The sequence below is a fragment of the Equus przewalskii genome, unplaced genomic scaffold (genome assembly GCF_037783145.1).
Source record: "Equus przewalskii isolate Varuska unplaced genomic scaffold, EquPr2 ChrUn-13, whole genome shotgun sequence".
In the NCBI taxonomy this organism is placed as follows: Eukaryota; Metazoa; Chordata; class Mammalia; order Perissodactyla; family Equidae; genus Equus; species Equus przewalskii.
In genome coordinates, this window is record NW_027228750.1 from 3,743,822 (window position 1) to 3,767,053 (window position 23,232).

Below are 23,232 nucleotides of genomic sequence, written 5' to 3' on the forward strand. Positions count from 1 at the left end.
AAAACAAGCACAACGAAAAAGACATTGGGATGCATGCAGGTCATATTTTGTTGATTCTAAAATACACTTTTTCACACTTTAACCTCTCTAAAATTGGGATGCATCTTACAATCAGTGGTGTCTTGCAATTACATTTAACAGCACCTTTTTCTTTCTTAAACATGAAATAATGATGCATCTCACAATGGTTAGGGGCTTAGGTTCAATGAAATGTGGTAAGTAGTAAAACTATAAAGAAAAGCAGCAGAATGACTAACATAAGATTTGGGATCATGATTATCTATGTCAGCAAGGGAGGGGGTTAGGGGACCAAAGGGACACCTAGGAGAAATCTAAAGTATGGCAATATACCATTTTTTCACCCAGATAGTGAGTATGTTGGTGTTTGTCTTAGTATTATTCTTTAAACAGTTTAGACCCTTTCATGGATAATATTCTTCACAATGAAAAAAAAAGTGTGAAGAGGTGAGGAAGTGGAGGCACGTGTATAATGACTCAGGAAGCTGGAGAGTGATGGGAGAAGGGAGGCAGGCAGTAGCTGCAGGGGGATGTGCAGGATGATACAGGAAGCAAATGGAAAGACGTCCCTGAGATGCTGGGAGGCATTGGTCCATCACGTGTGGAGAAATCAGGAGGGATGCTACCTCTGTTTTAGCAAGAGGACAAGAGAAAAGATCGGTTTATGGAATTTGCGGTGGAATTTTGTGCATGTTTTCCTTGTGGTGTTTTCTAATTTCTTTACAAAGAATTTAGATGTGGGCTTGGGTAGTTATCAGGAATGGCAGAGATGGACGAAGGGCTGGCGGGGAGGGTGGCCATCTAAATGCTAAATGTTTATTCAACAATGAGTCCATGCCAGGTGCCAAATGAAGAGTGTTTTACATCCATTATTCCATGTATTCTCCTCATCAAAGCAGTGAGGTATGTATTCTCTCACGAGGCTTGTACTAGTTCCCCAGAGCTGCTGTAACAAAATCCCCAACTGCATGGCTTAAACAACAGAAAATTATTTTCTCACAGTTCTGGAGGCTGGAAGCCCAAGATCAAGGTGGCAGCAGTGTTAGTTTCTGCTGAGGCCTCTCTCCTTAGGCTTGCAGACGGCTTTTTCTCTTGGCACACCTGCCCATAGTGTCTCTTTCACTACTTATAAGGACACAGTCCTATTGGATGAGGGCACCACCCTAACAGCCTCATTTTAACTTATTCTTTAAAGATGCTGTCCCCAAATACAGTTACATTCTGAGTTACTGGGGTTAGAGATTCCACTTGTAAATTCGGGGGGACACAATTCAGCCCATAGCAATGCCTGTAAGGAAATGGAGATTTAGGGAGGTCTAACAACTTGCCAAGAGCATGCAGTTACAGTGGCAGAGCTGATGCAAATGCAAGCAGGTCAACTGCAGTGGCTGAATACCAAGCATTTCACTTAAAACAATTCTGTACCTAGAAGAGTGGAGGTGGATAGAAAAGGCCTTTTGGAGAATTAAAAAAAAAACCAGCTGACTAGAATAAAGGAGTAATATTATCAGACTTTTGAGAGCTGTGCATTCTGTCTTAGGAAACAGAACGGAGCTGAATGCTCCACAGTCCCCAGGAGGGGCTATCCTCTCATAGGCTTTCTTTTTAAATCTGAGCTTTAAGCAGAAAGACTAAATTTTGGCCAAAATGGAAGGAAAGATCAACAATTTAGCATCAGCTGGAATCCACTGTCCTCGGTTTCCTTTTTGGGAAAGCCAGATGTAAATTACAGGCTGGGGAGAGTGACGCCTGCTGGGCTCTGAGGACTGTGGGTGGGAACCTGGCTTTTTTCATATGTGGTCCCCTGCTGCCCTCTGCTGGCCAGCAGCGGGAACACTCAGGAACCCACAAGTAACCCTACTTCCTCTAAAACCACAGATCTACAGGGAAAGACGGGAAGAATCTACTGGAATCATACTGTGCAGTATGTCAGTCCCACCTCTCTCCATACACATAAACACATTTCGAATCAATGGTATAGCCAACTTACACTTTTTGGCGTTCTATAACTGCATAGCTGTTTTAAAATTTGCTTCAGCTGTTTTCTTCATTTAAAAAAAAACAAAAACAAAAAACTTGTTCTATCTGCCACCTTCTCAAAAATCAGTTTTCTCAAGATCCAAGAATATGAGAATTTGAATGCAAGTTTTGATGATTTAGCAAAACATCGGTTTGCTCATCATTTCATGGATTCAAATATTATGAACTTATTGTAGATTTGGAAAGATTTTCTTCTCAACATTTTAAAATCATGATTTCCTATGTGACAGCCCATGGATCCCACCATTTGGTTACAGCATTTTCTTAAAAATAATTGTTTTCATTTTCAAATGTGACTTTTTAATATTTATTTATTTATTTTTTTGCTAAGGAAGATTCACCCTGAGCTAACAACTGTGCCAATCTTCCTCTATTTTGTGTCTGGGTCACCACCACAGCATGGCCGCTGATGAGTGGTGTAGGTCTGTGCCTGGGATCCCAAACTGGACCACCGAAGTGGAGTGCGCCAAACTTAACCACTAGGCCACGGGGCTGGCCCTCAGATGTGACTTTTCTTTTTAAAAAGTCAGTAGTTCATCCTTTCAGACATTTGACTCTTCTATATTTGGGGAAACTGTTCCAAGTAATAAAGAATTCCCTTGAGCTGAGGACTTTAAATAAATGCCAGAAGAAACTATTGACCTTCCTAAGAACTCCCAGAATTCCTGGCACAGGATGTGTAGCCTGAGGACCTCAGTGAAACTCAAAATGGGTGTGCTCAAGAGCCTTCCACACCCTCACCCTCGTGTGAGCCCCAGCCCTTCTCTGTGCAGTTGCTGGAATGGACATTTAAAATGCAGATCAGATCATGACACCCGTCTGCTTCAGGAGAGGCCAAATGTCACAGCTTTGATTTTAGAATGAAACACAAATTCCTTACCTGCTTTCCAAGGCCAAGTCATCTGACTCATGCCAGCCCCTCCAAGTGGGCCCTTGGCCCCCTTTCCTTCTTCAGCTGTTTGCGTTTTCATCCTTTAAGGATCTCTCTGTGGCTCTATTTCAATATTCTGTTTATTTGCTTCAGGGCACTTGCTACAATTGGTAACGAACATGTTTATTTATCTGTTGTTCATTTCCTGTCCCCACCATTAGGCATCATGCATCAAGTAAGCCTTGTCGATCTTGCTCTTTGCTGCATTCCCAATGCCTAATGAGCATGTATTTATCAATGAATGAGTGAGTGAAGCGAGCAAAGGAGGGAACTGAGAGATGAGTGACACCAAAGTCATTCCATGCAGATGGTGGTACCAAGTTCATTCATAAACATAAGGAAGTCCCATCCCTGTCCTGCAGCACGGGAAGCAAGGAGAGGGCAGTGGCTGCACTTCATCTTTGACGCTAGGCATCAAAACCACTCTTTTCCTGCTTCGAGAAACCAGGGAAGCAGACAGAACACACCACAAACCACCGTTTAGAAGAGCTGGAGGCAGCGAGGAAACACAGGCATGCTGACCCAGCAGACCTGTTCCATCACTGGTGTGGGGACCCATCCAGGATGCAAACTCCAGCTACTAAACCCACGAGTTACACTTTGTGCTGATCCAACGCCTTCCCCTTGAAAGGACACCAGCACGGTCCCGCAGGTTCACAGCCCTGCTGTGAGGCAGGCATATTAACAGTCCCATTTTACAAATGGGAAGATAATGAGCCCGTGGTCAGTGGCTGGAGAACCACGGCTGGGCAGCAGGCTGATGCCTGGCCTTCTGGAAAGAGGTTCTTGTCTCCATCCTCCTTGTCAGACCATCAGAGCCTGAGCAAGGGAAAATAACTTCAGAACTGTCATCAGTTCAGAAACTGGCTTGGTGAAGCTTGCTGAGAGCTATCCCCAAGAGAGGTAGCTAGTGAGGGCTGAAGTGCTCTCGTGGCTCCAGGGAGGCCTGGGTCAGACGTCTTAGGGCACAGTTTCCCCCATCTTCAGTACTACTGGGCCAGTGTAAATTCCTCCGTCATATGTTGCTTCTCTCCTGGGCAGGATCGTGGCATTTGACTGGAACGATCCACAGTGAACGAGGGTCAAGCCAGAATGAAATGTCCAAGAGTCTCTCAGGCCAGGCTGATCTGGGGGTCCTTCAGGAAGAAGGCCAGTTTCTGGGCCACAGCATCCAGCTCGCATGAGCTGGCGTGCTGAAGGAGGTTGCTCTTCCGCACGAAGTAGTGTTTCAGAAAGCGCTGGCTCACGCACTTGTGCAGCTTCCTCACCAGGCGCAGGAACGCTTTGCGGAAGACCTGCCAGTCCTTCAAGTGCGGATATTTCTCACAAGTCCAAAAGAGCACTGTCTGTGGAAGGAAGAGGTGGTGTCAGACACGGTTCTGGGCAATTGAGGAGAGTATCTCCAGAAACATTACTGAGCTCACATGGCCTTGGAAGGAGGGAGAAAGAAGTCACTCAGAGCAAGTTGGTTCTGCCATGAATTCATGGTCCCCAAGCTCAGGTGGGCTCTCAGACTTGCCTGCTGGTCTCCTACACCTCTTTGTTAATTTATTCTCTTTCCACTGACATTTCCTGTGATCGCTACTCTCCTTAAATCTGTACTCCCCTATCCCCGGCAGGTGCCTATGCCTCTGACTTTACCAGGAAAATGGAAACCCTCATGCCTGCAGACCAGACAGTTCTGCTGACACTGGCATCCTCCTCTCCCTCTCTGCCTGCTCCCCTCCTCCCAGCTGGGGTGAATCCTCTGCAGGGCTGGGGATGGTCCCTTCCAGAAACCGTAAATGATTGATCTCCCTCTTTCTCACTGGCTTTTAAAACTGTCCGAAGCCCTCCGACACCCCTAATCCCACATCTCCCTCCTGCCCTAACTCTGCAAATCCAGGTGTCTCCAAAGAAGCATCCCAATCATTTGTCATCATTTCTTCTCCTCGGATGCCGTGCCTCACTCGCTCCAGCATGGATTCTTCCGCCATCAGGCCTCAAAAGCTGCTCTCCTTAAGGTCCAGTGACCTCCATGTTGCTAAATCCAACAGGCCTTTCCCAGCCTTCACTTACCTGACCTAACCTTTCAGCAGAATCTGATTCTCACACCTACACCCTCCCTCTTGAGCCATTCTTCTCTTGGCTTCCAAGCCATCACGCACTCTGAGGTTTCTCCCAGCACCACAGCTGCTCCTTGGCACGCTCTGCTCAACCTCCTTTACCTGCCTCTAATGTTGGAGTTTTGGAGGCTCAGTTCCAGGCCCTCTTCTCCTCTTCTTCTATCTTCCTTCCACAACAGGGGTTTTAATTCCCACTAAATATTGGTGACTTCTAATTTTTTCCCTCCAGCCAAGACTTCACCTCTGACCTCCTTACCTGATACCTCTTGGAAATCTGAAAGTTATCTCAGCCAACATGTCCAAACTGAACTCATGGGCTTCCCCACAAATCTGGTGGCCTCCAGAGTTGCTCATCCAGCCAGTTAGGCAAGACAGAAACCCAGGAGTCATCCCTTCGCTCACGAGCCCCAATCAAATCCCGCCAACCCTGCTGCCTAAGTCTTTCTCAAATCCACCCACCAATCTTCATCTCTAATATTATTATCCTCTTCCATCACATCTCACCTGGACCTCGGCAATAGCCATCAAAGTAAGCAGTCTGCATCTATTCTTGTCACCATCCAATCTGTCATCATCCACACTGCAGCCAACAATATTTTTGAAATAGAAATATGTTTCTTTTTGTCCAAAATACTTCAAAGTATTTCAATGCCTTGTATTGAAAGTATTCTTGTCTAAAATACAAAGTATTGCAGTATTCTCGTCTCAAATACTTCTTCCCATTGTTTGTAAATTAAAAATACAACCCTTAACATGGTTTGGATTATAAGGTTTGGTCCCTGCCTTCCTCTGTGGCCTCATCTTGCCCTGCATTTTCCCCTTGCTTCTCCTTCTGGCTGCACCAGCCTTGTTTCATGCTCTCTTCTATCACAGGGCCTTTTGCATCCAACTTTTCTGCATGGAGCAAACTTCCTCACCCACTTTGTCCTGGAAACTCATCCATCAGATCAAATTTCCCTGTGACACCCGTTGAACATCCTCTTTGCCATGTACTTCTCCTAAGCAGCAACGATCTCAGTAATCGTCATTTGTGTGTTTATTTATGTGATCCCTACTAGACTGTAAATGCCACGAGAGAGGAAGAGTGTCCTCCTTTTATTCGCTGTTATGTCACTGGCACCCAGCAGAGGGATTGGCCCACGGGAGGCAGTCGATAAACATTTATTGACTAAGTGAAATAATTAACTAATATTATTGTTTAGATGTTGAGTATTTTTAGAATATAGTCTTTATGAGAAAGTAAAACAGTTTTAGGTTCACAGCAAGATCTTGACTGCGTTTTGATTTAGATTACATTGTTTTGAGTGAGTGGGAGATAATTTCATGCTGGTCAAGCTAACCTAGATAGCAAAACAAATGCTGTAATTCTTTTTGTAGTTAAGCTTTTATCTCCCTAAGAAAACTGAAGCTGTTAAGCCCATTGTAATCAACCCCTGTGCCTGGAGTAGGTTTTAGGAATAAAGAAACCAATGAAAGATAAGCTCTTGCTTCACATGAAATCACTTTGGGGGAAAGCCTCTCGGGAGAGGAGGCGAAGACCTTACAGGACAGTCTCAGACTCAAGGCGAGGTGACCATAACTGGCTGGTTTACAACCCAAGTTCTTCTACTTTTCCCAAACTAAAGCCTTGGCAAGGATCCCATACCCTCAAGTCATTATCCAGGATGGTGTCTAACACCACATTGTCACCAGCCACCTTCGTCCTGATGCCTAAATGTGAAAGAATTCGGCCCTCGGACCGAGGGTGGAAGACTAGAGGAAAAGGCCGTTAGTACTGTTTCTGTTTGTCCCACCCTTCTCAACAAATAACCCCCCTTTTCAAAGCCCATTCTTGAGAATGCACAATTTCATTGTTCCATGTACGTGGATTAGGGAGGATTGAAAGAGAGAACCTGAGGAGTTACCCTAAAATCCTCTAGATCATTCAGAAGCCACTAGAACAAAAAGCAATCCTTGGGTGGGACGCAGTTCTGAGTGCAGCCAGGGTCTGGAAGGCCCTAGTGGGCTATTCAATCTTAGCTATAATATTCACACCCTTAATGAAGTCAATGGTTAAGATTATGAGGTTTTGATAGGAGACAGACTGGAGTTTGCTTCTCAGCTCTGGTTCTTCTCTTGCTTCCAAGGCAAGCAACAAGCTAACCCCACAGAGTGAATTAGACTATCTTCAGAAAGCACATGCCTGTGCAGGAGAGCGGGTTGTGTGTCTTCAGGGGAATGTTCTTGGGGACACAATGAGAATGTTGAAACTCCAGAGAAAGTCCCAGTATGTGCAAATGAGATGTAAACAGATTCTCAGGCAGGCGGGGGAGGACACGTTTATCAGGTAAGATAAGAAAACAAAGCAAAGACTAGTGATTTTGTGGGGGAAAAAGTTGACTAAGACGTGAAGTTGTTCATTCCTTCAGTCAACAAATATTGACCAAGCAACTACTCTGTAAGAAGCATTGGGAGAGAGCCTAGGGGTTCAGTAATAAACAAGACCAACATGGCACTTACTTTCAGATAGATGACATTAGAGCTGAAAGAGTAACCCAGGTCTGGAAAATGGTTGTCCATTGAATGAGAGGAGGCCCAGGTAAGAGCATGCAAGGAAGGCACCACCCAGTCAGGTGACCACCCCAGGGACTTGTGCTCACCTGTGGAAGGGCAGGGAGAAGGGCTGAAGCTCCCAGTCAGCTACTAGCTGGGCTGGGGCTGTGCTGCTTGTAAGAGTCTGACATCTCCCAACTCCAGCATGCTGCACACACTGTTACGTGCACATCCAGTTCACTATGTATGGTTGGAAATTTGAGAAAGAGGAGTTGGGAGTGTGATCCAAGGCCACCTCTCCAGGGGAAGCCCTCTGGTCCCCCAGGCCCGGTCAGGTTCTGCTGCTCTGAGCCTTCACCGTGACACTCTATTCCTCCCTAGTGCTCCCCAGGCTGCGTGACTCCACACGTACCTGTGGGACTATTTGACCATGTCTGTTTCCCCTGCTAGACCGTAAGCTCCATGACAGCAAGAGCAACAACCATGTCTGCGTTTGTTCACCTTGTATCTTCAGGTGTAGAGCACACAGCAGGTGCGGGCCCATAGTAATCTCAACAAACATTTGCTGAGTGAGTGAGTGAGTGAGTGAATTCATGCACATGCAATGTTGGATTTGGGGAAAGGCGAGGCAGTTGCTGGAGCACGAAGGAAAATGCTTGCCCGATGATTTGGAACCTGGAAGCTCAAGTTTGCAGCAATGTTGGTGTAGTGAACCCCAACATTTCCTGGTTTCCCCTCTGCTCAGAGTGTGTCTGTGTGTGTGTGTGCATGTGTGCCTGAGTGGCTGCACTCAGGCTAGAGTTGGGATGGAGTGAGTCATAACACCAGGGAAAACATGGATTCATCCGAGGTTTGAGCAACTCACAAGATTTCACCAGATTGTAGATTATTCAAGGGCAGAGACCACATGTTGTAATTCATTTCTGAACCTTGACAGGGTTTCTAGCATGTTGTGGGCACTTGTTTTGGTTTATTGAGTGAAATAAAAGGGGAGAAGAGAGAGAAGAAAAAGTAAAGACAAAAAAGAAAAGGGAGGGGGACTGGGAATGGGAAGGGAGGGAGGCAGAGGTGTGTGGACACACATACCCAGGTTTATAGGTCTCCATGTGAGTGATAATACGTGAGGTGGCAAATATGGACACCAGAGCCCCATCCTGAATTTGTCACATGCACGCCATCCCTTCTGAGTGGCTCTGGCCAGGCCCTGCAGTGGACGCAGAGGCCACCCACCCAACCGCAGCTGCCCTGGGCCCTCCATGGCCCACGGCCCGCACACTCACCTGCAGATGGTGGGACGTGATAACAGGCCTCTTCCCTGGGCACCAGACATCCTCCTTCATCTGCCTCATGACCTGAAAACACTTCCTGCGGCAGCCCCCGTCCTCATCCAGCTGCTCCAGCAGCACCTGCTCGGCCTTCAAGAAGCTCAGCTGCCAGTGATAACTTGAACCGGCCAACAAGGTAAATCCAAATGACTGGAAGAAGAGACAAATATTGGGAAAATGAGAAGGCTGATGCTTGCTGGGTTAGAAAGCCATCTCAGAAGCAGTCCACTAATCTGGGGGACCTGCCACCGGGCAGGCGGTCCATCCTACGTGGGGGCATGGAGGGAGCCTCAGGGCAAAGCCCCTTGCCCGTGGGCTGTTAATCGGAGACGCTGTGTCCAGTTTCGCTTCGGCAGTGGTTCTCCTCTTGGGCCTGCACCAGAATCACCTGAAGAGCTTGTTAAAACACAGATTGGTGGGCCCTGCTCACCGAGTCTCACTCAGTGGGTCCAAAGTGGGGCCCAGAAATCTGCATCTCTAACAGCTTCTAGGTGCCGCTGCAGGTTCTGAGGCCCACATTTTGAGAACCACTGAGCTCAGTTTTCCTTCCTAAGCTGGTTGGCAGTCAACCTTCCTAGGCCGGTTAAGCTGTGAGTATCTGTGCTCTGGTGAGCGCGGACCCTGCCCACCGGTACCTTGGTGCACTCCACTCTCTCAGGGGAAGGCCAGCGCTTCAGACATGGAGGCCACTGGGCTTTCTTGGACCAGATGGTGGGGATCTCCACTGCGGGGACCAGCTCTACTTCCACCTGACGTGAGGATGCTTCCACGGCAACGCAAACGGCAGGGCAGTTTGCCAGCATGCTGACCTTACCTGGTGGGAAATGACAGACAATGAGAAGAGGAAGCTCTCTGAACACAAGCGTTCAGAGAAGGAATTTGTGAGCAGCGGCTCCGACCAGAGGTTCTGACAGCTCCTTGCAACTGGTGGGGCAACTTTCACAACTTTCATTGCTAGAAAAATCCCATTGTTGATGGGTTTTTTCCATTGTCTCTCTCTCCTCTCTCTGAAGGCTTTTATGGTACCTTTTCCATTAAATTAACAGATTCTTTTCAGAAGGCTCAACTGAAGAGAGACACAGAATGGAAAGAAAAGGTACAGTGTTTGCTACTGTAAAATGAAATCCAACCATTCTTCCAAGTCCCCTCAATCCCACCCAGATGTCCTGACCTTGAGTAGGACAGCCTTGGTCCCCTTACTTACTCATCTGCCTTTGGTGGAGTTCGGTGTGACCTGTCTCTTACCTGAGTCACAGTCTCTCTGGTGGTATTTGTTTCCACCCCCATTAAGCCAGCCTAGCCTCAGATGTATTTATCATCAATAAGCCCTTAGAATCATAAAATACTTCAAAGTGTGTCAGAGCCACTGGCTTAGAGTGTCAAGTGAGTGGAAAGGAGCCCTCACTGCCTTTTCTGACCAGGCAAAGAGAGAGAGAGAAAGTAAATCCATCTGGTTAAGTTTTCTAGCTCATACACTAGAATTCATTTCTAATGTGTTCCCCCTGCTTTCAAAGATCCACAGTGGATTTTTGGTTAGTTTGCCTTCATTACAGATAAGGATGAGCGGGGTGAATCGGGATCTATTATTTTGCTTTTCCCTGCTCAGAGAAGAAAGCGGCAGCTCGTTCTTAATGGTGTTTAGGCTGTTCAAAAGGAAACATTCGTCCGCTTGGGTGGGGTGTGACAAAGAGCTTGTTGTCAGCATCTCATCAGAGCTGCCCAGACAGTAATGTGACAACGTCTGGCACTGCAGCATTGTTTACTGAGAGCACCTCATCAACCTGGCCCAGTTCGAATCTCTTGTTTGCACTTTCACTGTTAACAGTGTCGCAAAGTGAAGAGGTGAGCAAATTCGGGAACCAGCCTGCCTGGTCCACACCCTGCTTCTGCCCCTCTGCTGACAGGTGTGTGACCTGCGGCATGTTACTCTCTCTAAATCTCAGTCATCTCATCTGTAAAACGGTAGCAAAAGAATGCTTGCTCTATAGGGTTGCTCTGAATATTAAATAATCCATGAAAGCATCCTACTTATGGTAAAAATCCATTAATCATGACCTACTTCCATTATGGAACCTTTCAGAACTGTTCTGTCTAGATAAACAAACGTACATACAAATCCTCTTCTTTCTATACAAATGGAATCACGTATTATTCAGCAGTTTGGTTTTTCACTTCATTATCTAGCACGGGCATTTTCCATAACTCTGTGTGCATATACACACACATCTCATTCCTTTTATAGGCTGCATAACAGTCCTTTGGCAGAGGTAGCATAATTTGTATAGTCACTTTTCCTTAGTTAGCTATTTAGATGATTTCTGCAGTCACGTGCTGCTTAATGACGGGGATACATTCTAAGAAATGTGTTGTTAGATGATTTCGTTGTTGTGGGAACATCATAAGTTTGTACTTACACAAACTTAGGTGGTATAGCCTACTGCACACCTAGGCTGTATGGCACTAATCTTATGGGACCACTGTCACATATGTGGTCTGTCTAACTGAAACATCACTATTTGGTGCATGACTATAGTGATTTACTATCACAAGGCCTATGGCAGTGGATATCTTTGTGCATATTTCTTTGTGCATCTGTAAGAATATATTTCTAGAACTGGAATTGCTGAATTGCCGAGGAAGCACACTACAAATGTAAAAACAGACTAATTGCCCTTTAAAAAGAAGGCACCAATTTGCGCTTCCAAGAATAATGTATGAAAATGCCTCTTTCGCCATGCCCAGCCCTACACTGAGCATAACCACACTTTTTCATCTCTGTCAACCTGTTAGGTGTTTGAATGTACATTTATTGAAATATATGTTAGATGGAACATTTTTTCTTATTTTCACTAGCCATTTATTTTTTTTTCTGATTCATGTTTTTTTTCATTATTTACATTGGTCTGCTCATATTTATTGGCTTATAAATACACTTTTGTAGTTAAGAAATTAGCCATTTTTTCCCAGTTTGAAATTCACCTTTTTACTTTGTGTAAACTGAAAGGGTGTGTTTGTGTGTCGTGTGTGTGTGCACATATGCCACACTGTACTGTAGCTTAAGATTTGGGGGTTGTCAAACTTAAGCAGCTCCTTCTGGCTTCTGGATTTTGTGCTTTGGTGTAAGTCGGTGGTTTCCAAGTGTGTCTCAACACACTGGGTCCGGCAGTCAGTTGGAGGGTGTTGTAGCAGAAATGTTCTAATAACAAAGATCTGTTATTAGAACAAATGTTCCAATAACAAAGGTTTGGGAGTAATTTGCTTTTTAAAAAGAGTGCCCAAGTTTTAAAGCTAACATACTGGAAAGGGTACATAACCCCACGCCTGTCACATCCATGCCGGGACAGGGATCTACGTGAACCCACGGGAGTGTGTTGTGACTATGAATTCCATTCTTCCATGTGTCACAGCAGAAAAAAGAGCTAATTCATATTATGGGGATTGAACACATGTAAAGAGCAAATGATTACTGTCTCAATTTAGGGGCATGAGCTTCAGGGAACATCCAAGCAGGGGTTTTTAGAGCAAAAGGGAAATGCCAGAAATTTCCCTTGCACTTTTCCTGATCAGCTCACCTGAGAGGTGACAGGTTCCAATTGCATTTTCTACCAGCTTCCGGAACACCTGGAGGACCTTGGCAGGCACAATGTCTCCCTCGATGTTCACGTCTGCCTCGTGCCACTGCCACAGGCTCTTCGTGAACTGCCCCACTGCCAGCCACTGCTGCAGGCCCTCAGGGTCCCGCAACGGGCAGGGGAGCCTGGCGCCCCGCAGGGTGTAGTACCGCCAGCGCTGCTCCTCGGCCTCCCTGTACCCTGCCAGGCCTTTCAGTGGGACTGTGATGAGGAACTGGCTGGGGGCCAAAACCTGGGGTCCGGAAAGGAGAGAGAATGAGTGTGAGTTCATAGACTTGAGATGTAACAGAAGTTCTAGGAGAGCTGACCTGTTGAACCAGGAAACTCCGTTAACCACTCCACCCTCAGCAAGGTGACAAGGTGGACAGAGAACTGCACCAGCCAGTTGCAAAAAGATTGCATCTTTGACTTGCACCCCTATGTTCATTGCAGCATTATACACAATAGCCAAGACCTGGAAGCAACCTAGGTGCCCCTCAAGGGACGAATGGATAAAGAAGATGTGGTATATACATGATGGACTACTACTCAGCCATAAGAAATGACGAAATCCAGCCATTTGTGACAACATGGATGGACCGTGAGGGTGTTATGCTGAGTGAAATAAGTCAGAGGGAGAAAGTCAAATACCATATGATCTCACTCATAAGTAGAAGATAAAAACGACAAAAAAAACACACATAGCATTGGAGATTGGACTGGTGGTTACCATTGGGGAAGGGGGAGGGGGGAGGGCAAAAGGGGTGATTAGGGTCACATGTGAGGGGTTGCACTATAATTAGTGTTCGGGTGGTGAACATGATGTAATGTATCCAGAATTTGAAATATGATGTACATCCGAAAAAATAAAAATTAAAAAAACAAAGAAACAAACAAACAAAAAAAGATTGCATCTTTGTTCCACCACTAACCCATTGTAATGCTTCAAGCAGGTAATTAACTCACTGAGTCCTTGGTTTCAGGAATCTGCGAGGAGAGAGTGTGAACTCGATCTGGAACTATAGAGGATGCCTAAAGTCTATGAGAAGAAGAAAGAGCAGGGACAGGCACTGGTGTGCACTGAGTTCCACATATACTAAGCACTGCAATTCTTGTGTATTAGCACAAGATTTGTATTTGATCTTCACAGTCACATGAGGTGGGCTTTGCTGACATTTCCTCAGTGAGGATCCTATGGTTCAGAGAGTCTCTGAGATCTCCCCAGGGACACACAGCCAATAAGTGGTAGAGCCAGAACTTGGTCTTAGGTTTCCTGATTGCTTGTTCAATGGCTGCTTTTCTACTCTGGGCAGGCTCTCAGTAAAGAATGAATGACCTGGAATAGGTCAAAGGTCTGGTATGAATAAAGGGTAGGAAGGGATTGGGGAGGAGGTGAAAATATTCTGCAAAATGCCTTTCTGTTTGCTTGTACTGATGCCCCACAGCCAATATTAATGACTAATTGTTACAAAATCACAGGTGAAATGAAGGCCTATTTGTTGAGACAATGAGAACTGTTGAGATGATTCTAAGTTTAATGGAATAAATCAGTCAGAATCTACCTGCTCTCTTTCTACAGGAACCAGTGGAGCAGTGGTCGGGGTGAAAGTGGTCGGGCCAGTAGCCCAAGGGATAGAACAAACTGGTCAACAGGGCAGTACCACCAAAAGGACCTTGACCTTTGACCACATCACCTGGCAGCCCACGCCACAGAGCCCCTTTCCCATCAGTCAGCTGTACACTGAAGGAGCCACTTCCTTTTCATGGAAAGTTCTAACAATGAGATTTGGTTAACCTTTGCCCCGGGGCCCAATCATTGGCCACTTCAGGGGTGAACACCAAAATCAACAACAACTGATTCTGCCTCATTCTCAGAGAACAATAGTTTGATACTTTAGATGATGGGTCCACATGACTTCTGGTGTTCATAGAAAGGTCATGGGATTAAAAAAGCAGGAAAAAAACTAAGGTATGGCACTCAAAGTCTATACGTTATTTGAACCCACTTGCCTGTGAATTCAAGAGCACAACTATCATGTTACTGGCCACATAAATGGTGCTTGATAAATACTTGTTGAATTTGATCCAAGATAAACTAAAAGCAATTTTTATATGCCCCTCTGTAACTATTTTCAAAATTTAATATGCAGGACATGATGTATATAAATGCAAGATATATTTTAAGCTATGAATGCTAAGTGAGACCACAGAAGGAAATTTCCTCGGATATAGTTCTAAGAAAAGTAATGTTATATTTCTATTCCTAGTCACTAGTCTATATTTGTCTCATTTAGGTTGGCAGGTGGTAGTGTTGGGCAGATGATGTTCGGATATTCCGGGATCCAATCTAGTTTTACAATTTTCATTCCGGGGTGAATTTCCTAAGATCTGACTCTGTCCCCAAATCCACAAGTTCCAGAATCTTGTGGGTGGTCCTTGCACCCACCAACCTTGAAATGTACCAGACTAGCAAAGGTCTTTTGTTCAGGTACTAATTCTTTTGCTCATTCATTCATTTAACACAAGTTGAGCATCTACCATGGACCACACACCATGCTGGGTACTAGGAATGGAGCAATCAATAATCATGATCCCTACAATCAAGGAACTTACAGTCTTGTGGGAGAGATAGGGCATGAATACATATAAATTTAATACAAGTGAAAGGGGTTCTTGTGTGTCAAAAGAAAAATCGAGATAAAGGAGCATGGGGATTCTGAGTGATTCAGAGACTCACCTCTCACATCTCTAAAAGGGAGAGAACCATAATGTCTGTTCCACTGGCTGAGTGAGATAATTTCTGTGAGAACAGCTTGCCCACACTACAGTGTGGTGTGAATGCTGATTGTCACGCACAGGCCCCAGTGCAGCTCTGTGGGATGCCTCGGCAGGGACAGGGGTCTGGACGCTGCTCCTGCAGTCTCTAAGGGCCATTTCTTCCACATTCTTCCTTCCCCCACCTGCAACCCATAGACTATCACTTTCAACTATTTTCTCACTAGTGCCCTGACTTCCCCCTACCCAGTCCCCAATCTATTAAGTAGGTGAGTAATAAATGAATGTGTGCTTAACTAAACGTTAATTGTTACCATGGAACGTGCTTTCAAATCAGAAGCCCCCCGTTGAGTTCTGCATTTAGTGCCTAATAACACTTGATCAAGTCATTTGACTTCTCTAAGCCTCAATTTTTGTTATCTGTAAACTGGAAATGTGGGGGTTCAAATGAGAAAAAATCTATGAAATGAATTTGTAATGGTAAATACTAAGAGTACCTGTGGAAACATGAAGTATGACTAGTACTCTTCGTCAAGTGAGCGCCTGACACATACCGAGACCCACTCACTCGGTTTCCTGGCTCTCTGGGTGAGGCACTTAGAGATGCATGTGATCTGCTTACCTTAATGTTCCCGTTGTATGTGCCAGAGTAAGGGACGGCTTGAAATCGAATGTCTCGGGTGCTGATTTCTGTGGTCAGATGGTGGATGACTTTCTGCACCTCCTCCACAATCTGGGAAATCCACTGACGCCTCAAGTCCACCTGGGTGTGAAGGGATCCGCAAAGGCAGTTATTTCCGGTGCAGGCCCCGAGGCACCAGCATAAGGAAGGGACGAGAACAGCGGTGGGTGACCAAAGGAGTTCAGCTCAAAAATCCTGCTTTCCCAGGAACTCCAGGGCACGTGAACTTCGATCTGATGACACTCCTTGGTGCCTCAATGTTCTCTTCGGAAATAGAAGCATCGTTCAATATTTATGTAGTACCTACCATGTGTTAGATGCCCCTCTAGGTGCTGGGGCATGACAGCGAACAAGGCAACAGCAAACAAGATAGACATACTTGCCCTCTGGTTGAAAATATAGGATTTAAGTATATATACATACATATACACAAACGTCATGTGTGTGTATAATGTAATATCAGGTATGATAAGTCCCACGAAGAAAAAATAGGATAAGGGATTAGAGAGTAAAGGGGCTGCTATTTTAGATTGGGTGGCCAGGGAAGACTTCTCTAAGGAGGTGACATTTGAGTGAGCCCTGAAGACAGCTTGCGAAAGCAAATTCCTAGACCCCTAAAACAGGAGCCTGCTTGGTAAGGCTCAAGGGCCAGCAAGGAGGTTGCTGTGTTTGCATCCTGGAAAAGGAAAAGGAGGGTGATAGGAGACGAATTTGGAAAGGATGGCAGGGGCTGGACCGTCACGCAGGGTTTGTGAACCATGGTGAGACCATGAACTGGGATAATAACGCCTGTGTCTGGGCTGGGGAATATCAAACAGCTTAATGCATGTAAACACACCGCAGATTGTTTTCTGCTTATGTTGTCAACAGATGATGGGTCCCTCCCCTCTTTTTGCTACTGGACCCATAAGGAAAGGCATGCATTTACATTTCTTCTGACTCTGCACAGCAAGTCTCCAAGGACTGGAAAATATCCATAGAAAATAGACCTATCTTAAAAAATATCTAAGGTTTAGGAAAATAGATGCTTGTGGGAAACACAAAGAAACTTTTAGTAAACTCTAGAAGGAACAGAAAAATCCAAATGAAGAAGAAATGGGAAGAGTCTGCTAGGTTTTTCTGAAACAGAGGGGCTCTCTGTCACGTTGCTCAGGAGGCAGCTGCAGCCTGGTACCATTGCAAGAGTCTCCCTCAGCGAGGCACTGCCGAGCCTGTGCAAGACCGGATCTGAAGCAACATTCAAGACATCTAAATGCAACGTCCACCCGTGAATTTTTATATTCCCTCTGAGTTTTGTACAGTGATTGTTCCTATACATTCTGGAGTGGTTTAAGACATTCATAAACTGGTCAAGAAAAAAAGCCCAAGTCAAAGAGATTTCTGTCTGTTTTCCTAAACTAAGTTATCAACTAGTCCAGTCACCTGAGACCTCACGCCTCCCACCAACCAACAAGCCAATGACACAGGGACATAGAACACAGATATGCACGTGCATCAATTTGCACACATGTTGTTTGTCACATATAGAGTCAGTTCATTGATAAACATTTATTTAGCACCTGCTATGTGCCAGGCCCTCTGTCACATGCTGGGACGCAGCAGTGAGTAACACAGACATAGCCATGCACTTACAGCAGTGGGCAAAACAGGCATACATACAGAATATAAGAGTGGGGGCCATGAGAGGGAAGTGTAAGGTGTCACTGGGTACAACAGGGCAGTTGGCCTAATCTGCAGCCTGACACCTGTTTTATATGTACATATCCTCACACAGAGGACTTTCTTTAAAAAACTAATACTCTCCAGATGCCCAGGAATAACAGGAAACATGAGATAAGATGCCTGATTTTAAGGAGCTTACAAACTCACTGGAAATATATGATACACATGAAACTGGCTTTTCAAAATCTATGTCTTGTCTGACCTTAAATATGATGCTCAAGGGTATACTAGCTTTAATACCATCTTTTTGCCACCAGCAGCCACCCACCCCTCTTCATATGTCCAACCAACTATATTCATCATGGGAGAAGGGACCAGGGTACTTTTCTTGAGCATTTGTAAAGTATCAAGATTCTGCATCTTCCAGAGTGTGCAAGTGGAAGAAAGAAGGTGGTCACAGAGGGGGCAGGTCATTTGCCATGCCAAAAATGAAAGAAAATGCTCTTAGAAGCCTATGATTAAGGGTCCTCTCTATTGTAGGACTTCTCCTACATGTTGTAATTCAACTCCTTTGGGACAATTTTTGTTGAACATCCACTTCATGCCAGTTTCCGTGCATACATGTTGTCAAGGGGCTTACAGATGAGATGAAAGACAAGACAAATAAACCAGAAATTAAAATCCCAGCAATCAGCTAGGTAGAGGTTTGCACAGGATACTATGGGTACAGAGAAGAAGGAAGTTTCATCTAGTTTAGAGTTGGGGGGCCCTTCCTGGAGGCATAGTGTATCAGAATCGTATCTTGACAGATGAGTAGGAGTTAGCTAGAAAGAGAAGGGCATGAAAGTTGTTCTAGAAAAAGAAAATGGCTGATATCTAGCATGAGGAGCACAAAGGAAGAAGTGCAATAGTTTCTCTATTGTTGGAGAGGAGATTTCCTTGGAGGAGGATGTGAGGCAGGAGAACAAAGAGCAAGAGGTCTCGAAAATAAAGGAAGAAGAATTTCGAGAACTGAGTCAACAGTAAGTGACTGTTAAGTGCTGAGTGAGATAAGGGCTGCAAATTGTCCATGGAGTTTGGCAACTAGGATTGCTGTGTTCGGAGAAGTGGTGGGCATCAGGCCAGATTAAAGTGGGTTAAGAATGAACGGGAGCAGAGCAAGTGAAGACAGAGGTAAGTAACTCCTCCAGGAAGTTGGGCTAGGGAAGGAAAAAACAAACAAGGACAGCAACAGGTTTTTTCAGAATGACACACAGGTTTGAACATGTTTAAATGCTGAGAGAAAACAGCCAGTGGAGAAGGAAGAGACAGCAGAGAGCAAAGCCACTGCGTAAGGATTTGCCAGCCAGAAAGAGTCATGCAAATCCAGAAGCCTGGTGAGGAACTCACCTTGGTGTGCCAGCAAGGAAGAAAGATAGGTGCAAATACAGACAAAAGGGTGGGGGATGGGAGGAATCAGAGAGCTTTCCTGTCTGATGTCTCTTTTCTTTATAGAGTAGGAGACAAGGCAATGAGATGAGAGTGAGGTGGAGAAGTGGAGGGTAGGGGACTTCTGGATGACAGACTTGTGACATAGCTTCTATGAGGAATGAGGGGCTATGTAAGCACATGTGTAAAGATTGCCAGGCAGGACCAAGACTCAACTGTGGTGGGCCCATGAGGCTGTGGGACACCAGCGGACTCAGGTATAAGACGTTCTCTAGCACCTCTCGGCCCTTCAACGGTAGCAGTTGAGGTGCTAAGATTAGAGTTTGCTGGGCAAGATCTGGGGAAGGATAAAAGAGCAAGGGAGGGTTTCAGTGCTAGGCTGTGTTTTCCAGCCTGGGCAGGCAATAGACGAAGCCAGTTTGGTAGATTAGGGGACATTGGACAAGCTCAGGGACCAGAAGGGTGACCAGGTATAGTGGGGAAAAGTGATACAAGGGCTAACTAGGTAGAACATTGCAATCAGAGTGGTTGGGAAACAGTATTCTCAAATAGTGAAGTTCTCAGAATGTGTTCAAGACTAAGGCTAGCCCCCCGAATCTCCCGAGCCTGCGGATGTGAATCTAGAGAACCTGAATGTTGGTAACACAGTGGTGAATCTATCTGTGCCCATACATTTTGTTTCCTGAGTTAATAAACTAACAAAAAAGTTGTCACCATATTGACGCCTTCAAATCATTTTTAACTGATAAAGCTTGAGAGAGAGAGCGTGTGTGTACACAAACATGATGAGTAGCCTACTGGAAAAAGCTCTCCATTGTGAATTTCTTCTACAAATTGTGCCCTCGTTTGATGATGGAATTTTCTTGCTGGGTGAGACAAGTTCACACGCTCCTTAGAAGACACCTATAATCTCTCACTCATTATACAGGGTTATTAGCTTATCTTAATGACTTGTTTTGATTTCTGAAGGTAAAAGTCAGAATAAGGGAATAGTTTTCTGGGCCTAGAGCCACAAATCCTGGTTTTGATTTTCGTCCCCCATCACTTCTGCTGCAATTTAGCCTCAAGGATCTTAGAATTAGAAGGGACCTCAGAAATTATCTTGTCTGGTGTCACTTTACAGAAGGCCAGAGTGACAGAGTGGCTCTCCTGATGTCACAGTGTAGTTGACAGCAGGACTAGACCTAATGCCCTGGTCCCCCAACTCCTCTTCCCATCACACTTACCACACTCTCAAGTAGAAGCACTAGAAATATCACCTGCCCTTCATTCTCTTCCTGAACCTAAACATGCCCTCCGTTTGGAGTCGAGTCTTCTGATATTTCAAAGTCCAAAGTCTCCGTGTATTTGGGTATCACTGACTGTTCTGACAGCCCACAGGCACACGAGGACAACACAGCAGGGCATGACACTGGTGTGGGGTTTCACCAGAGCTGTAGGGGGAGAGCCCCATCTTGAACACGCCTCTCCCACAGTGCTCAAGCCACTGGAGTCAAATGGGAGCCTCTGTCCCATTAGGCGATGGCAGCCCTTTCTTCCCCACATCTCTGGCCATACTTCCTGCAACTGGTTCCTACCTCTGCAGCACCACAGGGCTATTTTGCAGCTCCAGAAGGGGTTTGTGCTGGGGTTTCCCAGGCTCAGTCCCATGCACCTCTTGTCACCCCTGTGGTGTACCACAACGCAGAAACCCCGGGCTCTCTCCCCTCCCTTGTCTTGACTACAACCAAGGGAGGAAGAGCAAGAAGATTCCATTTCAGGGTGTGGAAAAGCTGGGAGTGGGGCCTGGGGCAGCATTACAGGGAGGGATCTTGGTGAAGAAGGAGGCTCCACCACGGGTAGACACCCATCGCCAGGTCAACCTCAGAATCCTTTTATGGCCTCTCAAACTTCAAGAAGCAAGTAAGATACCAGTTGCAGCCTTGTCACCAAGCCAGCCCCCAACTCTTAGTTTAAATGTTTTAGTTTTAAGGGTGGCTCTGTGCCTTTAGTAACTTCATCTGTAAATGGAAAGGCTTAAATTAGATAATATTTAAGGACCCTTCAAATTCTAATATTCTAAGAGCCTATGACTATATATAGAAGAAATTAAATTAATTCATGTGTACTAAAAATATAACGATACATATTTTTTAATCTAGTAGTTTCACAGTTTTCAAAAAGCTTTGCCTTAAACTTAGAAGATTTCATCAACCCTCCTTTTTAAATCCTTTTTTTAAAATTCCCTAAAAGATGATAGACGGAGGCTCACAATTTGGAAATGAGAGCTTGAGCAAAGAATTGAGAAAACAATCTAAGAGCCTGACCTTAAATATTATCTAATTTAAGCCTTTCCATTTACAGATGAAGCTACCAAGGCACAGAGCCACTCTTAAAACAGAAACACCTAAACGAAGAGTTAGGGACTAGGCTTGGGCTTAAAGCTTTTTCCATAGTGCCACTAAGACGTATTAGCTCGCCCATTTTATGGAGAAGAAAGCTGAGGCTTAGACAGGTTAAGCGCCTTTCCCATCACCATGCAAGTATCAGTGGCAGAGCTCGAGTTCCAACCCAAGCTCTAACTCTCCATTACACACAGTATACCCAACGTGCCTCTGGCACTAGAAGCTCAAAGAAAGGACCAAAATATAGTAAGTCCGTAAGCACTCTTAGGGGTGATGGTCTTGGGTTCCTGAGGAGCATTTGATGTATCTTTGGAAGCAGCCTGAAATCCTTTCTGAATCAAGGTTGGCGGGGGTGGAGGGGTGCGGAGAGGTGAGGAGGGGTGAGGAGGGGTGCATGGGAGAGACCAGTATCTGTCCTTACTTGATCCAGTAGGCAATCTTCTAAGTTTCCTGCAGTCAGGGATTTCATGGCTTCTTGGTCACTCCTGAGTGGAGCAGTGATGTCTTGGTTTGTTTCTCACTGGAGGACAACACTTATGAGTAGCTCTCCCAATAATGTTAGTCTCCGGGAATGTGTGTATGGACCAGAGACTTGCCTTCTCAGTTCTTCACTCAGGTTCTTATTCCAAATTGTGAGCATCCATCTGTCATCTTTTGGGGAATTAAAAAAAAAAAAGAATTTAAAAAGAGAGTTGAAATTGAATTTCAGTCCAATCTAATTTTACTCCATTTAGCTCGATTGGCTGGTGCTTTGACCACAAACAGCAATTTTTCAAGCTGTATTTCCCACTTGAATACTTAAAAGTTCCATTCATGACAGAAATGCCCTGTTGTTGGCTTCTTCCCACCTTTTTATGCTCTTGTCCTGACACTAGATGCAGCTTGGAGCTCAGAATCTTATCTCTCCATGTTCTTATCTTGTTGACAGTAAACATCTCTTGCCCTCTAATCCAGAAAATCCCACAGATTGATTGCCCTTCTTTACAATGAAGAAATAGGAAACTGCCAAACAACCAGCCTGGCACCCGTCATTATGGCTACAAACAAGAGATCAGGTCTTGTTCACCAGATCAGGGCACAACAATTTGCATGTGGAAAAGCACACACACACAAACACACAGAGCCATGAACACACACAGGCACAGACACGGAGGCAGGCATAAGTGCACGCACACAGGCACACCCAGGGGCAGCAGGACAGGGACCCTCTGTTCACCTGCTCACCTTTGCACGTAATCTCCCTCTTCCCACTTGAAAGCTGGCAATAAAAATAAAGTCAGTGTAAACAGTACCCTTGAGAGTCGAAGAAACACTCACGTCTGGTTTTGCCAGCAAAACCATGTTGGAAAACAGCTCAGGCAGTAAATTCCCAGTCTGGCTGGCTGGGGCTGGTTTGATTACAGAGCAAAAAAAATAATTCACAATAGCCTCATCTCCCTGAAGCTGGTAAACCTCAGAATCTGCTATCAGATGATCTAAACAAATTACAGCGCTTCTGGGAGCCCAGGTTGCTCCTGAGCAATCTTCCAAAGGCAAGTGTCTCTCCAAATCCACCTCTGAGTTCCCAGCAACCGTGCTGGGTGCCTGGCTACTCTGCTTCCTGTCGCTGCAGCATTTGCATATCTTCCCGTACTCAGCCCCATCTGAAAGCCACATCAGAGCCTCTGGCTGCTCTGAGCTCCGCCCACCTTATTAATCCCAGCGTTGAGTCCAGCTTCTACAGATTCCTGTGAATCTGT

The 23,232-nt window shown here is 45.4% G+C and overlaps 1 protein-coding gene across 23 annotated transcripts in view; it reads right to left on the reverse strand.

The window, feature by feature from the left end:
• MAB21L3 (mab-21 like 3) overlaps window positions 1-22,053 on the reverse strand; it is a 44,176-nt gene extending 22,123 nt beyond the window's left edge. For all 23 annotated transcript variants that reach the window (XM_008515133.2, XM_070608098.1, XM_070608094.1 and 20 more), the window contains exons 1-6: window positions 21,915-22,053; window positions 15,960-16,100; window positions 12,524-12,815; window positions 9,587-9,765; window positions 8,907-9,101; window positions 2,939-4,335 (exon numbers count right to left, since the gene is read on the reverse strand). In XM_008515133.2, the coding sequence (XP_008513355.2) occupies window positions 4,102-4,335; window positions 8,907-9,101; window positions 9,587-9,765; window positions 12,524-12,815; window positions 15,960-16,100; window positions 21,915-21,962 (1,089 nt within the window). In that variant the 5' untranslated portion in view covers window positions 21,963-22,053 and the 3' untranslated portion in view covers window positions 2,939-4,101. The remainder of the gene's footprint in view (window positions 1-2,938; window positions 4,336-8,906; window positions 9,102-9,586; window positions 9,766-12,523; window positions 12,816-15,959; window positions 16,101-21,914) is intronic.
• Window positions 22,054-23,232: the final 1,179 nt, after the last annotated feature.